Source organism: Pseudoliparis swirei, chromosome 10, assembly GCF_029220125.1.
Source record: "Pseudoliparis swirei isolate HS2019 ecotype Mariana Trench chromosome 10, NWPU_hadal_v1, whole genome shotgun sequence".
Lineage (NCBI taxonomy): Eukaryota > Metazoa > Chordata > Actinopteri > Perciformes > Liparidae > Pseudoliparis > Pseudoliparis swirei.
The window spans coordinates 8,404,980-8,419,682 of NC_079397.1; the positions used below are offsets into that span (position 1 = coordinate 8,404,980).

Genomic DNA, 14,703 nt, shown 5'->3' on the forward strand with positions numbered 1-14,703 from the left:
AACAACTTGAATTACGCCTGAAGCTTTTCATAGTAACACCATAACCTCTGTCCTCTTGATTTTACTCCAATAGACCTCTTGAAATCAAGCAGGACTATAATCTCAAGGATCGCTGTGCTAACACAGCTGGCCATGAGCGACTGGCTCTAAAACAAATAAATGACAGCTGCCCCGTGGCGTTCAAACAGAAAAAAACTGAGGTCGAGCAAACACGTGAAATGCACTTACTTCCTCTTTTTAAAATTATTTTATAGTGCAGTGTTTCCCCTACCATTATAACAGGGTGGCGCCCCGCCACCCTGCAATCTCCGCCCGCCACCCTGTAATTTTCTCTATTGATCGTCTACCTCCTATTGAAGTCCCCCCACCCCCCACCCCCCGTCGACACCGCTCGCCGTGGGTCCCTTTTCTATCTTAGGGGGGGCATCGTGAAGGAGTTAAGCTTAGGGCACCAACATGGCTAGCAGAGGCACTAGTCCCGCGCCCCTGAAGCTGTAAACCTAGGGGAAACACTGTAGTATGTAAAATCATGTATTGTTTACGTAAACGATGCATGATTTTACAAACTATAAAAAAAAGAGGAATTAAAGCGTTCATGTTCAACGCTCACATTCAGAGGAATAGTGTGGCACGAATGTGTAGCACGTGTCTACGTGTGCGTCTTTGTGTGCAATATTCACAAAACCGTGCTCCTAAAAACATAACTCTATAGTACTGCTAGATGTCAAACAGTCTCCCTAAGAAGGCCTCCCTAAATAAAAAATAAAATCATCTGTATGGGTTTAAGTGGAGACTTTATTGAGAATAGTTCCACCTCTTTACCTTTCTGTATGAGGAACTGTGGTGACTTCACCATAACACTGACAAAGTAACCGGAAGAGGAGAGGTTCACCAGAAGCTCCAGTGTTCTGTCATGTAAAATGTTTTAGGCAATGGGTTTGAAGAGGACAGATATAACAGCTTCATAGAAGTAAAGAGTTGAAAATATTCTAAATACAATGTTTACTTCATTCTTTTAGGTGTCTAAAATACGACCACAGAATAACACTAAACTCCATCTTCTGTAGTAAAACACTGACTCGTACAACGACACTTCTAAACATCTGAACTCTCCTTTACGTTCTATTTAGTAGCATCTTAAAAGCTAGGAAGTGGATTTAGAACTGTGATTATTTTTTATTTTGTCCAGCAGGTATTTTTGGCCTTCAAAAACTATTTTGACTTCATCAATGTTTTCTTGTTTAAGAGGATGTTAATATTAAATGATTAGTTCAGAAGATGTTTTTGTCCTGATTGACGGATGTGTCCGTTGTGGTCTTTTCCCACCAGGAACAAAATCTGTATTCCTTTTCACAACAAGATGGCAGCTAATCCATATTTCTTTTTTTATTGAACTTCTGTCAGGATTTTCCACTCCTCCTTTGACTCTGTTGCATTATGGTCCACTGGGTTCATTGGTGTACATGCAAATGAAGGACTTCATCCTTATCGAAAGGATAGTGTTTGAATTTGAATGTCAAACGTGTGAGTGTTTAAGGGTTGAACATGTCGCCCGCAGCACTGGGATGCGTTCCGGTACATCACGGAGATCTTTATTCTGGTTCCTGCTCTGCTCGGCCTCAAGGGAAACCTGGAGATGACTCTGGCCTCCAGGCTGTCCACAGCGGTGAGGGGGAGAGACACACACACACACACACGCACACACACACACACCTGCGTTACTGAAGAACAGACATCTCGTCTATATTTCTGCTGAGACTGTTTTATCTGGCTCCACCTCCTGAAGCGTGGCCGTCCCGTTTCCTCACCGTCGCCGACATGTTACGTTTTCCGACAGAACTTTTTTCGCCACAGCCGAGTTGACAGAAAATTCATAGTTTGTTTATTTATGTTATTGTGTTCAAGCCAGACGGTCACCTCTGCTTCTGCTGAGTGGAGCCGATGCTTAAGTGCCTTTTTTAAAAGCTGCATTCACTCTCCTGACCACCAGGGGGCGACTCCTCTGGTTGTATCGAAGTCTATGCTTCTTGTGTTAAAGCAGGGGTCCTCAAACTTTTTCCTGAGAGGGCCACATAACGTTTCCCTTGTCTGCTGGGGGGGGGGGGGGTGCTTGTGAGAGAGTGCTCACCTGTGCGCGCGCATCACGGCTGAGCGATGCGCGCGCAGACAGCATTTAACGGAGAGGAGCAGCGCGTGCGCTCTGATCGCTCTTTTAATGAAGTATCGATACAAAAAATATGCTAAATCACATCGTTTTTAACGTAAGGGTACTTCGTTAGCATCGCTACACCGTGCAAGCAGATGTAGCGGACTAACATTCAAGCTAACCTAACTTCCCAAACGCTGTGGACATCTGAACGCTGATTGGCCGAGACGCGACACGTCCCATCAAAGATGTTTTATTGCGAAGAGCACCACTTCACATTTTCTCCGCGTCTCACTGCAATCTCAACGGCAGCGGGCCAGGTGAAAAAAATAATAAATCGGAACGCGTCTCTGGTATTGTTCAGGGGGCCGGTCCAAATGTGGAGGCGGGCCGGATGCGGCCCGCGGGCCGTAGTTTGGGGACCACTGTGTTAAAGCGTTGAATATGCAACGCTTTAGGGCGGGGCTTCTGTGATAGACAGGTTGCTATCACTACCAGAGACGACTTCTCTAATATGGTAACTTCAGGATGCAATAATCAGAGACGGCCGAACTCGAGGCTTCATAACATAAGTCCACAAACCAATGTCCACCACCCTCTTATCGCCAGTCTGTGGTCCCAGCCAGCCTCACAACTAGATGCGTGACGTCATCGTGTGTTTGTTTGTTGGCATTGCATCATTTTATTTGTGGTGGTGTCTCATGTCCACAGACTCAGTCTCTCTGCGTCTAGTCTGTTACGCCTTCTACTCGGTCAGGTGAGATGGAGGCTCGCGGCCCACCTGGGTTACTGTTCTAATCTCTTCAGAGAAATCCATGTAACAATTATTTGTGTGACATCTTGGTTGGATTTTAGTGCGGATTCGGAGCTGGTGGAGGAATCTGCTGACGCAGCAGAGTATGGGGGTGGTTTCCTGTGGAGGGGAGGGGTGGGATCCGGGAACACCAAGCAGCCAAGAAAGCCAAACGAATCCCTCCCAGAGCAAACAGTGGACAAACAGACTTAAAAAGTGTGTCATAAACCTGTGTGAATGACTCGTGTCTGTGATGTCTTGAACTCTACAGGAGGAGCAGCAGCTAGAAGAAGCCTCTCTTTGTTTGTTGTCTTTCGTGCTCTCCCTTCGGCACACAGGCTCCACCTTGACTCTGTGCTGAGTCAACACGGACAGCTGGCGCTAGGGATGGGCGATATGGCCTAAAATCCATATTGCGATATACATTGCAGCTATTGCGATACTGATATATATCACGATATATACTGTAAATCATAATAGAACCATTTCAGAACAGGTTACATAGACTCTAAGGAAAGCCAAACTGCTAAATGTATAAAACAAAAGAAGAAAGAAACTTAGTATGTCGTTTTGAGAACATTTATTGTGCACACATACAATTTTGAAATGAACATGAAATTAGTATAATACATTTTTTGAATAAAGAATACACTTCCAGTATAAGGGACATATATGTCAACTAAAGAACATGTTTACTTTCAAGTATAAAATTTCTTAACAGTAGTGCCATAGACAGTAAAAAGTGCAAAAACCGTGCAGAACGCACCAAATGTAGGTAAAAAAAAGATGCAAAGAACAGAAAAACAACAAATCTTAGGAATGGGAACTCACTGAGATTGTGTGTTTACACCGTTTTTCAGTTGTTACAGGTCTAAAGATTATTCGCCAGGAACACAAGCTTGTCCACAGTCTCTGGCTTCAACAGAGACCGATGGCATGTAACTATGTTACCACCAATGCTAAATGCCCTTTCAGAAGGAGCACTTGTGGCCGGGATGCGTTGCAGACGGTTGCAGCTCGTTGTCACGGTCGCGACCGTGTCACCGGGCTTGACGCGGTGGGGGGCGTGGCTTCGGACTCCGCTGCCGCGCGGCGCACACGCCAGCAAGCAATCACAAATCAACGGGACTATAAGAACCCCAGCTTGACACCCACGAGTTGTGGGATCATTGTACTATTGTCACATGCATTATTGTTATACGTAATGTACACCCGCCAGAGGATTACTCGTTCCGTCAGCAGCCAGCCGATCATCCGTCTGCCTAGTGCCTACCCGTTCCTGCCTCGCGCCTCCCGCGATCACCGCCCGTCCCGCTGGGTCCACATCCGCTGGGTCCACATCCTGTACACATCGTGACACTCGTGGCACTTTATATTTCGCGGGTCATGGATAGATCGCGTCAAACATGCAATATCGCGATAGAGCAATATAACTAAGATCTCTATCGTAGGCCATTTTTTATCGTTTATATCGTATATCGTTTATATCGCGCATTCCTAGCTGGCGCTCATAACTCCTCAGCGGTGTCTTAAAAAAAGAAAACCTCATTTGTCTTCGTGTTCACGTTCTTCCAAAAAACAACTCTGCTATGATTCACAGAGCGATGGAAATATTTTTAGTGAAAAGGGATGACAACTTTACAGTATCAGGCAGTGGTTTTCAAATGGGGGTACGTGAGATTTGTAAACAAATATATTTAAAATTATCATCCATAAAAATAAAAAAAATCATGACCATGTGATATTTCAGTTTTTCTTTTTAAATAAATTTCTACATTTCTTTATTTTTCTGTCAAAATGGGGTGCTGAGTTTTTAGATTTTTAGCAAATGGCTGCAATGAAACAAAGAGTGAAACGTTTAAAGGGATCTGAATACTTTCCGTACCCACTGTATATTCTATATTAAATCGGACACTGATGGCACAGGGCTGTGTATTTAACCAAAAATGGCTAGTTAGGGGGTACTTGTCTGAAGAAATATTCCACAGGGAAAAAACTGAAAAAAGGATGAAACCTGTACAGTCTTAAGGGCATGTGTATGCATATTGAGAACAAAACACAGCTCGATATATGTGGGAAAGCTGCAAAACAAAAAGACACACTCCAGTAATGTAGTCCTGCTCTTGCATAAGGACGCTCCACAGTGTCGGCATTCCCTGACTATTACAGTCTGTTTGTATTCCCTTTAAGGTCCTGATGATCTGGTGCATTATGGGTAACGGGGCTCCAGAGGTTGCAGGTCATGAAGGGGCTCTAACCCTATTTAAAGGCATTCATAGAAATATTATTTGTTTTTCCCTTTTTGCTTCTTTAAAAAAAAAAAACTCTGCTGGTTCCCCACACAGGTGAATGTGGGCAAGATGGATTCCCCCATCGAGAAGTGGAATCTAATCATCGGCAACCTGGCGCTGAAGCAGGTAACGGCTCCCATTTGAAGCTCCAACAGGGGTCGTACTGTCAAGGAAAACCTGGAAAAGTCATGGAATTTTTAAATGGTTATTTCCAGGGAAAAATCCTTGAAAAAATATTTTATTCACATGTGCGCTGAGTTTGAAATAATTAATATGTTTTAAAAAGAAAGATACTCAAAATATAAGCCGGCATACTCGGCAAGTCTTTTTTTTTTTTTGTGCGGAGAGCGAACACACCTTAACTGAAAAGTTTGGTGGCCATAGCAACAGTAGCTCAGGGAAGCCGTCGGCATAATCCACTATGCCAGGGAAGTGTAGCTTTAACCATGCTTGGCTTCATATGGAAAAGTACATGGTCATGGGAATTTGGTTTAAAGTCCTGGAAATCCCTTGGTTAACATGTGTATGAACCCTGTTTATCTTCATGCACCTGCAGCTATAAGGAAACAATTTTCGTTTTCCTTTTCAAACTCGGGACCTTAATTGGCCGCAAAAAATGAATTCTGTAAAGCCATTATGAGTAACTGGTAATCAGTTGGATCCTGTTGTATTGATATCTCTGTACTAAGAGTATGTTGTCTGTTAATCATCTCCACACACAGAAATACACACAGCTGTTTGAACGCAGCAGCAGCAACACGTCAGCAGGAAGGTCTTATGTAATGGACCTAGACATATAATTAGTTACAGTATTTCACCTTAATGTTTACGTGGAACTTGACCCCGCATGAGTAATAACCCTCCTGCTGATCCTGTAAGCACTGTTTGGGTGTCTTTTCACACACGTAGCAATGCCACAGCAGTAACCCCCCCCCCCCCCATGGAGGACTTAAAATGACTTGAGTATAAATAAATAAATAAATGCATGAATAAATACAAGAATAAATAAATAAATGCTTAAATAAATGTATAAATAAATAAATACAGGAATAAATAAATAAATGCTTAAATAAATGTATAAATACAGAAATTAATAAATATAAGTTATAACTCAACAGGACATTATTAAATAAATGTAATTCTACATTTCTGTATTTTTTCATTTATTTATATCTCTATTTATGTGTCCACACGTATTTCTTCATTTATTTATGTGTGACATTTACATGTCCGTATATTCAAATGAGCTGGGGCGGTCCGAACCTCATTGTTGAACAGGATTGGTCAAGTCAGGGAGCAAGACAGAAGCAATCGATCCCTAGCACTTGGACCTGTAGACAAACAGCGTTTATTATGCATTATTGTCTGTACATTCTAAATACTACTGTTGTTGAGTCACGGAATGTAATTTAAGGATGTTTTCAGCCGAGAAGTTAGTAGTTTAAGCATCAAATCTGTGGTCGGTTTATCGAGATTCAGCCTAATAAGGATATGTGATGGAGATTTGAGGTTCTGCTCGCGGGACCACTGAGCTCCAGGCCCTCAGTGTGGCCGCCGAGAGCAGCCTGATCTCGGCAGGACTTTTTGAAATGCTCCGCTGGCTCTGACGTCTCCGTAGCGGCTAAACATGAGATTAATTAGGTTTTGGAGGATCTAAAGAGCACAACGAGTTTATTATTTACTAAAAGATAACGTTACGTCAATTTGACTGAGGGTTAAGATTCATAACTTCATATTGTAGCGACCCTGGGTCAGGAAAGCTACGAGACGTTGTTTGTTATTCGTAGCCTACGCCAAACAACAGTGAACACCGCAACACATTCTACTCCACTGTAAAGTATTTTACAGTGAATAATTGGAGTAAATTCATGAGCAAGAACAGTTGATGTGGTGACGTCACAAGACCAGAAAGACCGTCCTGCGTCCTCGAGAGTCTGGACTCCCAAGACCAGACTCCAAAAGAACACGAGTCTACTCAGTGCACTTGGAATTGATAAACGGCTTAAGTGAAAAAGCTGTCTAGGCTAACTTCTGCTAACGGTTAGCTGAGCGAGCCAACTTCAGCTTCATGTGCCAGGCAGAAGTAGTAGAGCACAACACACCAGGTGCATCACACTCCTGTGACCAATCATGCTTTAGACAGAGGTTCGGACCGCCCCAGCTCATTTGAATATACGGACACGTAAATGTCACACATAAATAAATGAAGAAATACGTGTGGACACATAAATAGAGAAATAAATAAATGAAGAGATGTAGAAATATATTTATTTAATGATGTCCTGTTGATTTATAACTTATATTTATTCATTCCTGTATTTATTTATTTATACATTTATTTAAGCATTTATTTATACATTTATTTAAACATTTATTTAAACATTTATTCATTCCTATATTTATTCATGCATTTATTTATTTATACTTAAGTCATTTTGAGTCCTCCATACCCCGCACCCCCCGTGTCTCCTCCCAGGTCCAGGCCACCGTGGTGGGCTTCCTGGCCGCCGTGGCCGCCGTGGTTCTCGGTTGGATCCCGGAAGGGAAGTTCCAGATGAGCCACGCGATGCTGCTCTGCTCCAGCAGCGTGGCCACGGCCTTCATAGCCTCCATGCTGCAGGGTACACACACTCACACTCACACTCTCTCACTGGTTGTTTAATTGCATCTGAAAGTCACCAGTAATGTGGAGATCACTCTTTTCTTTTGTTTGTGTGTGTGTGTCAGGTTTCATCATGGTGGGTGTCATCGTGGGTTCCAAGAAGACGGGCATCAACCCAGACAATGTAGCCACACCCATCGCCGCCAGTTTTGGTGACCTCATAACCCTGGCGATCCTGGCCTGGATAAGCCAAGGCCTCTACAAGTGCCTGGGTAGGTGATGAGCTGCTGCCATCTGTATATATGTATGTATTTACGTTTATTTGACAAGTACATTAAACATACGAGGAATTAAATTTGGTAAAAAATGCATTACAATAAACATATAAACAATTCAAATATAATAGAAACAATAAACATGCAATATAAAACAAGTATATATTAAAACAAGTATACATTATAAAAGTGACCCGTGTATATCAGAGATGGAAAGATGAGCAAGGGTGTTTGAAACTGTTCTGGGGCTGTGGGGGTCAGTTGGTGGGGGTCCCGGTCTTTGTTAATGAACCCGACTGCAGCTGGAAAGAAACGGTTCTCGTGGCGTGAGGTCTTGGTTCTGATAGACCGCAGCCTCCTCCCCTAAGGGGCGGGGCTAACAGTTTGCGTCCGGGGTGAGACTTAAACCAACCAACCAACAGTTTGCAGAGATGCAGGCGGAAAAGAAAGGCCCTCATTACCTTTTTATTGAGTTTATCACATAAACATTGTTGTACAAGAAGTACCACAGATGGGGATCGATGCACTTCCAAAGCTTTTAATATAAACTCTATATGCACATCACAAGTACAAATACTTAAAATAATTAGATCCACAAGCAAATCGATGGACATAACAAGGGCATGAGAGTAAAACCAGCTGAACAGAGTCCATGTGAACATTAACCCGACCGCCGTAAAGCAACGAGTTGTGTAAAAGTCACCAGAGTGAACGCAACCTCAGAGTTACCTGAGGGATCCTTCTTTTGGATTGGATTGGATTCAATCTATTGCACAGAGTACAGGTACACATGCAACGAAATGTGTTCTCTGCATTTAACCCATCCTTAGTTATTAAGGAGCAGTGGGCTGCAGTGATGTGCCCGGGAAGCAACTGGGGGTTCAGTGCCTTGCTCAAGGACACTTCGACTTGCAACTAATGGGGAGAGCAGGGATCGAACCGACAACCTTGGGATTGCAGGACGACCCCCTTACCCCACTGAGCTACTGCCGCCCCCCTTCTAGTTCCACTTGTCCATACATCGCACATGCATGCATGCGACGGTGGTCTCCGGTTATGATTCGTTTTTGGATTGAAGCAACACAACAAAAAACCACTGAATTTGGTCCGTGTCCTGTTAGAAGCGTTTGTCACTTCCCTCTGTCTGCCAGCAGGGGGCCCTCTTGCCTCTCCTCCTGCTCTCCTGCAGAACAGAGCCTCCCTTTTGTCTTCCCACCACGTGTCACTCAATCCGGCAAACACCTGAACCGTTCCCTCTGGAAAAAGACTAAGTGTGTGACACAGACGACCACACCACAGTGAAAGGAGCAGTTCAGTGAGTTTGAGTTAAATGTGTTCAACACACCTCGGACTTCATATTTCCAAGGCGGGATCGTCTGGCCGTGTCAGTCCTGGGGACACTGGGCCCTGTTGTTCGGCCACGCCGACCCTTTCCTGCTAAATATGAACTAATGGTCGGTTTACTCTCAACTGAACCGAATTTGAAACGCGTGATTATCGACTTGGAATATGAGCTTCTAATTGGGAGGCGAAACCAGCTGAGCAGAAAAGGGGAAACGTTGCCACTGCGGGAGCCAAGTGGAGGCCTGAAATGTTTATTTAAACCATCAGGCTGTATTCGTGAAAGGCTCAGCAGTAGAAATGGGGAAGATAGAGTTGGTATTAAGTTAAATTAATGGACTTGGATACTGAGTTAAGCTGCATTTCAGATACCAGTCACATATCCATCTGTTGAGACTCATTGCCAAAAAGAGAGGACATTATCATTCTCTGTGTATTTTATTTTCTTCACCACATTATTACACGCAGCCATAAACGGGCAGCAGTCTGCCGAAAAGCAGAACAGCTCCGGAGCCCAAATGTCTGGATTGAAGCTTGTGTGCATGGACGGATTAAGAAACCACGGGCCCCTGGGCCTGGACGTGTCAAGGCCCCCCCCCCCCCCCTGCAAAAAAACAAAAAAACATCGCTAACAAAACAGTCCGTATGGAACAACGATACCGGAGCTGAGCAGACAACATAACGCGAATTATATGATAGCAGGGACTTCGGTTATATGTATTAAACGAATAACTTTTGTAATCGTTACAACCACACGGCTCAAAGTGGAAATAACATAGTAGGGAGACCACACCGAGTTAAGGTTTGAATTCAAAAGATAATTTATTAAATTCTTAATTTAACTATTTACAAAAATCCGTAACTGAGAAGCAAGAAAAGGTAAAGCGAAACATGTTGTGCAGATCAGCATAGTGTATGTGTAGTGCAAAAGCCCCCTGAGCTCATGGGCCCCTGGGCCCGGTCGGCCCGTTCGTTAATCCATCCCTGCTTGTGTGATAATTTATTAAACGGAACTTAATAGTAGAAATTAAAAAAATAAATTTAAAAAAAGATTAGGGAGTGGTTTCTAGTCGTTGTCATTCAATGTTGTTCTCTCGGATAAGTTTAAGGATGTTACAGATGTAATTTATGGCCATCAGTTTAAATACTTTAAATAATTAAAATGTTTACAATTCATGCCAGCATTGCTCCCCGATGTCAGAGGTCCATGTAAACAGTTTAACCCTTTAGTGGACCCTCGTCTGACCGCCAGCTACCTCGGTGTCAGGTTCCACGTCGATGTGGGTCGAGCTGGGGACAAAGCGCCGTCTTTCTCAGCGCTGCATTTAAGGTCCAACCCGAACATTGGGACATTTCTGTTCTCGGGTTCCCCGTTTCCTAATGCCAGTCATTTAGTGCTCGACTACAAAACTACAAAAACTACTATTTTGTAGTTTGAACAGAGGAGTTTTAGAGAGGAACTTCTGTTCCCTCTGTTGGTGCGCTCTTCCTCTCGATGATTATATAATTTCGTGCAGCAGTTATAATTCATTTTATGGGATAAATATTAATTTCACAAAAAGCACAATCATCTGAAATGGCCTTGTGGCCGACATATAATCATACGGAAGTTGTAGGTTTGATTAATACAATTCTACAGGGTTTGTTTGGTCATGGAAAACCTGGAAAAGTCTTTTTAAATGGCTATTTCCAGGCCTGAAAAAGTCCTTGGAAAAAAGTAAAATCCCAAAAGTTTAGAAAAAGTCATGGAAATTTGTTATATTCATATTAAATTACATGGTTTATATACCATGTATGCTTTGGAATTATCATTGTTAGTTTAAATATTAAATGTTCTCACTTTTTCATGTCTACACCCAAGATTTCACAAAATGTTTGGTTATGGAAATTTGGTCTAAAGTCCTGGAAATCCATTTGTCAACATGTGTATGAACCCTGAATCTAGTTTTATGTCATTTTTTATTATGTCAGTTAAAATAATTTAAAAGGTGAATATTCCCAAATGAATGTATTAATTTTAACAACTAATTATCAAGTTAATTCAGGGTTTGTGCGTTGGACATGTTTGTGTCTGGACCGTACCCCAGCTGGTTTACTGTACCGTCTATCCCAGTGCATGCTGGGAAGGAATCCAAGCCGCCACCCGGAGAGGAAAGATTAACGCCGGCTCTTGCTCTCCTTCTCCAGATACCTACCCGTACGTGTCGTTGCTGGTCTGCGCCTTCTTCATGAGTCTGACTCCTCTGTGGATCGTCATCTCCTCCAAGCACCCGGCCAGCCGCACGCTGCTGTACTCCGGATGGGAGCCGGTCATCACGGCCATGGTCATCAGCAGGTGTGTGTGTGTGTGCCTGTCTAGTCTTCAAAAGGGGAAATAACTACATCACCTCAAAACAAATTTGCACAGGCACCCTCGGGTCCCCGTGATCTGAGCAGGAAGCATTTTTAGTGGCATTTAAAGATGAGCACACAAATTACCGTGGACATCATTGAGAATCCTCCGTCTTCCTCTTTCCATGCCCTCTTTTGTCTCTCTCTGTCTTACTCACACGCACACACACTGAGCCACACTGCTGATGTGCAGGTGGCTCCTTAGCTCCTCCCATCAGTGTGTGTGAATGTGTTAAAGCACTTTGAGTGGTCAGAAGACTAGAAAAGAGAAATACAAGTCCAGGTTAATTTACACACACACACACACACACACCAGTTAATCATCTACTTGTGTCGTGCTCTGCAGCATCGGGGGGCTCATTCTGGACAAAACGGTGTCTGACCCAAATCTGGCTGGCATCGTGGTGTACACGCCGGTTATCAACGGTGAGTCACAGTATTGGCTCCGCCCTCTTCCTGACAATGGCTTCAAGGTGTCACTTTTTGGATCGCAACCGCTGGACTGCCCCAGAGGGGGCACCAACAGCTCGTTTAGTCCTGGGCGATTTAAAGAAGAATGATACATACGGGATGAAAGCTTGTGGAGTCCGATTCCTCTAATCCCATCCGATTAGAACCAGAATGGATCCTCTAGGAGTTTGTGTTCATGTGTTTTCGTTGTGGCTGCACGCCTGGAGAAAGGTTGCATGTGCACTTCTGTGTGTGGTTGTGTGCGTGCTAATTTAAATGCAGTGTGTGTGCTTTTCTTTTGATTAAGTCATGAATCGAGACGTGACGTCATATTTACACGATACAAATGACTGCAGATTTTTTAAACACACGGTACTCCGCGTCAGCCAATAGATTATTATATTATATATATTTAGGTTTTGGGAAGGAAACATCTCTCCTAATAGATCATTTAAGACGTAATATCCCAGGTAGAAAAATAAAATATGAAGCATAACTATGTCGTTAAATGAAAGACTCTTCAGCTGTAATCCTGGTGGGAAGTAAAACAAGTGCAGTGGTTGGTTGAGAGCTTTCTTCAGGACATCCTGTCCTACAACAGACCAACGGCCCAGTTCTATTCTTCACGGCAGACGGCAACAAGCTGCTGGAGTTGGTCCCGTTTGTCTTATGCAGAGTTTGACCCTGTTGGAGCTGAGATTCAGACAAAGTGTTTACACACAAGACGGATGACGCACCGTCGGGTCTACTTGTCAGTGCAGCTTCCAGGTGTGACTAATGTGGAGCCCAAAGAAGTGCAGACAGTCCCCTGATTAATGAAAGTTACTACATAAAGCCTCCACATGATCATCGGCATAGATGAGTGACCTCATGAGACAGTCCATAAACCTGGTGCTGTTCCAGTTCCTCTTCCACCTCCCACCGCTCACCGGCACCTCCACAACCAGGGATAAGCTTTTAATTAAACGTCAATAATGAAAGACATTTAACGAGATAGGAGTAAGTTTGTGACTCTTAATTGGTTTTCTGCGTCCCGGACACGGCGCAGCTGTTTGCGGGGGGGGGGGGGCTGGGAGCCAGCCAGAGACGTCGGGTTTTTTTTCAGCTGGTGAGGAAGCGGCAAGGCGGGGGGGGGGGGGGGGCATGGTGTGGCTGGGCTTGATTAAAATGACACCGTGGGTCCTGTTGTAATAAAAGAATGAAATGAAATAAAAGGTGTGTGTGTGTGTGGAGATGTGTCGAGCGCGATAAGAAAAGACGGGTTAAACGAAAGGTAGAGGTAGACACTGGCCTCCATTAATTCTGTTTAATAAATTATTATACATGCAATTTCCCCAGAGATAGAAAGTAGCTGGTGTGTTTTAATCCAGGTGTGGAGGAAGTGTCTGGCAGTTAATTTGCGGTTGTGCCTCTAGCTGCAGCATCACACCAGAGATGTGTTCAGGTGTCATGTCGTCTTTGATCCGTCTTTCTAAACATGCACGTATCAGATTGTGCGTCTTCTGCCGACAGCACTCGGGCACAGTCTTTAATCTCCGCTTGTGGTATTCTCATATTTGTCCCACTCCCACCTACAAGTCATTTGCCCCCCCCCCCCCCCTGTCTTTCAAAGCAAATCTGATCCTGAAGATTCAGATTTAGATTTGGAAATCCAATCCTGTCTTTGATCCGGATTAAACACTGCAGTTGAGTATTTCAAAACTTTAGTGGGAAATCTGGATCAGTTTGATCCTAAAAATCTGGATTACCCTGATCCCACCTCAGAGGTGGATTGGAGGGAGATTACATGTACAGGTTTCAACAGCCGAAGTGTAACTGCTCCCAAAGCTCCCTGTTTGATACAGATATAGCTTCACTGCTGTTTGATCAATGTTTATTTTCTTTGCACGTTCGATTCTTTAAAAAAAAACACAGTGAAAAACTGAAGTAAAAAAACATACAACGTCCATCAGTCAAATGTATTTATTAACATGTATTCAGCTCACACTTAATTTTCATAGCCAAAGCTCAAAAGGTTCTGCCATTTGGAGCAGCTCTGTGTTAACTGGCTGTCTTCTCTTTCCACAAACATCTGTAAAAAAACAAATATTACGGTTTTAACTGCTATACCTTTTGTTGAAAACTGTTTCCTAAAAAGATATGTACAACACATTTTAAAATCTACACACAATGCCTTGAGAGTAAATGCATTAAAATATGGACCGCGACATACAGACGCTAGCCTTTTTACTAGCTTGTTAGCTCCTTAACACAGAAGTCAATGGCGCATTAGCGTGAACTCGGCTTTATTTGACTTCCCAGAGCTCTTCTTTGTGCTGAGTTGCGTAATTTGTTTACTCAATATGATGATAGCCTTTCATCTAGTCTTAGGACGCATCAACACTGACCAAGATTATACTTAGATTTAGAGACAA

General features: G+C 43.4%; 1 protein-coding gene across 3 annotated transcripts in view; it reads left to right on the forward strand.

Annotated features, from left to right (window-relative positions):
* The window catches only part of slc41a2b (solute carrier family 41 member 2b), a 28,898-nt gene that overhangs the window by 2,463 nt on the left and 11,732 nt on the right, over positions 1-14,703 (forward strand). For all 3 annotated transcript variants that reach the window (XM_056424679.1, XM_056424681.1, XM_056424680.1), the window contains 6 exons: positions 1,559-1,666; positions 5,285-5,356; positions 7,707-7,851; positions 7,958-8,104; positions 11,636-11,783; positions 12,186-12,265. In XM_056424679.1, the coding sequence (XP_056280654.1) occupies positions 1,559-1,666; positions 5,285-5,356; positions 7,707-7,851; positions 7,958-8,104; positions 11,636-11,783; positions 12,186-12,265 (700 nt within the window). The remainder of the gene's footprint in view (positions 1-1,558; positions 1,667-5,284; positions 5,357-7,706; positions 7,852-7,957; positions 8,105-11,635; positions 11,784-12,185; positions 12,266-14,703) is intronic.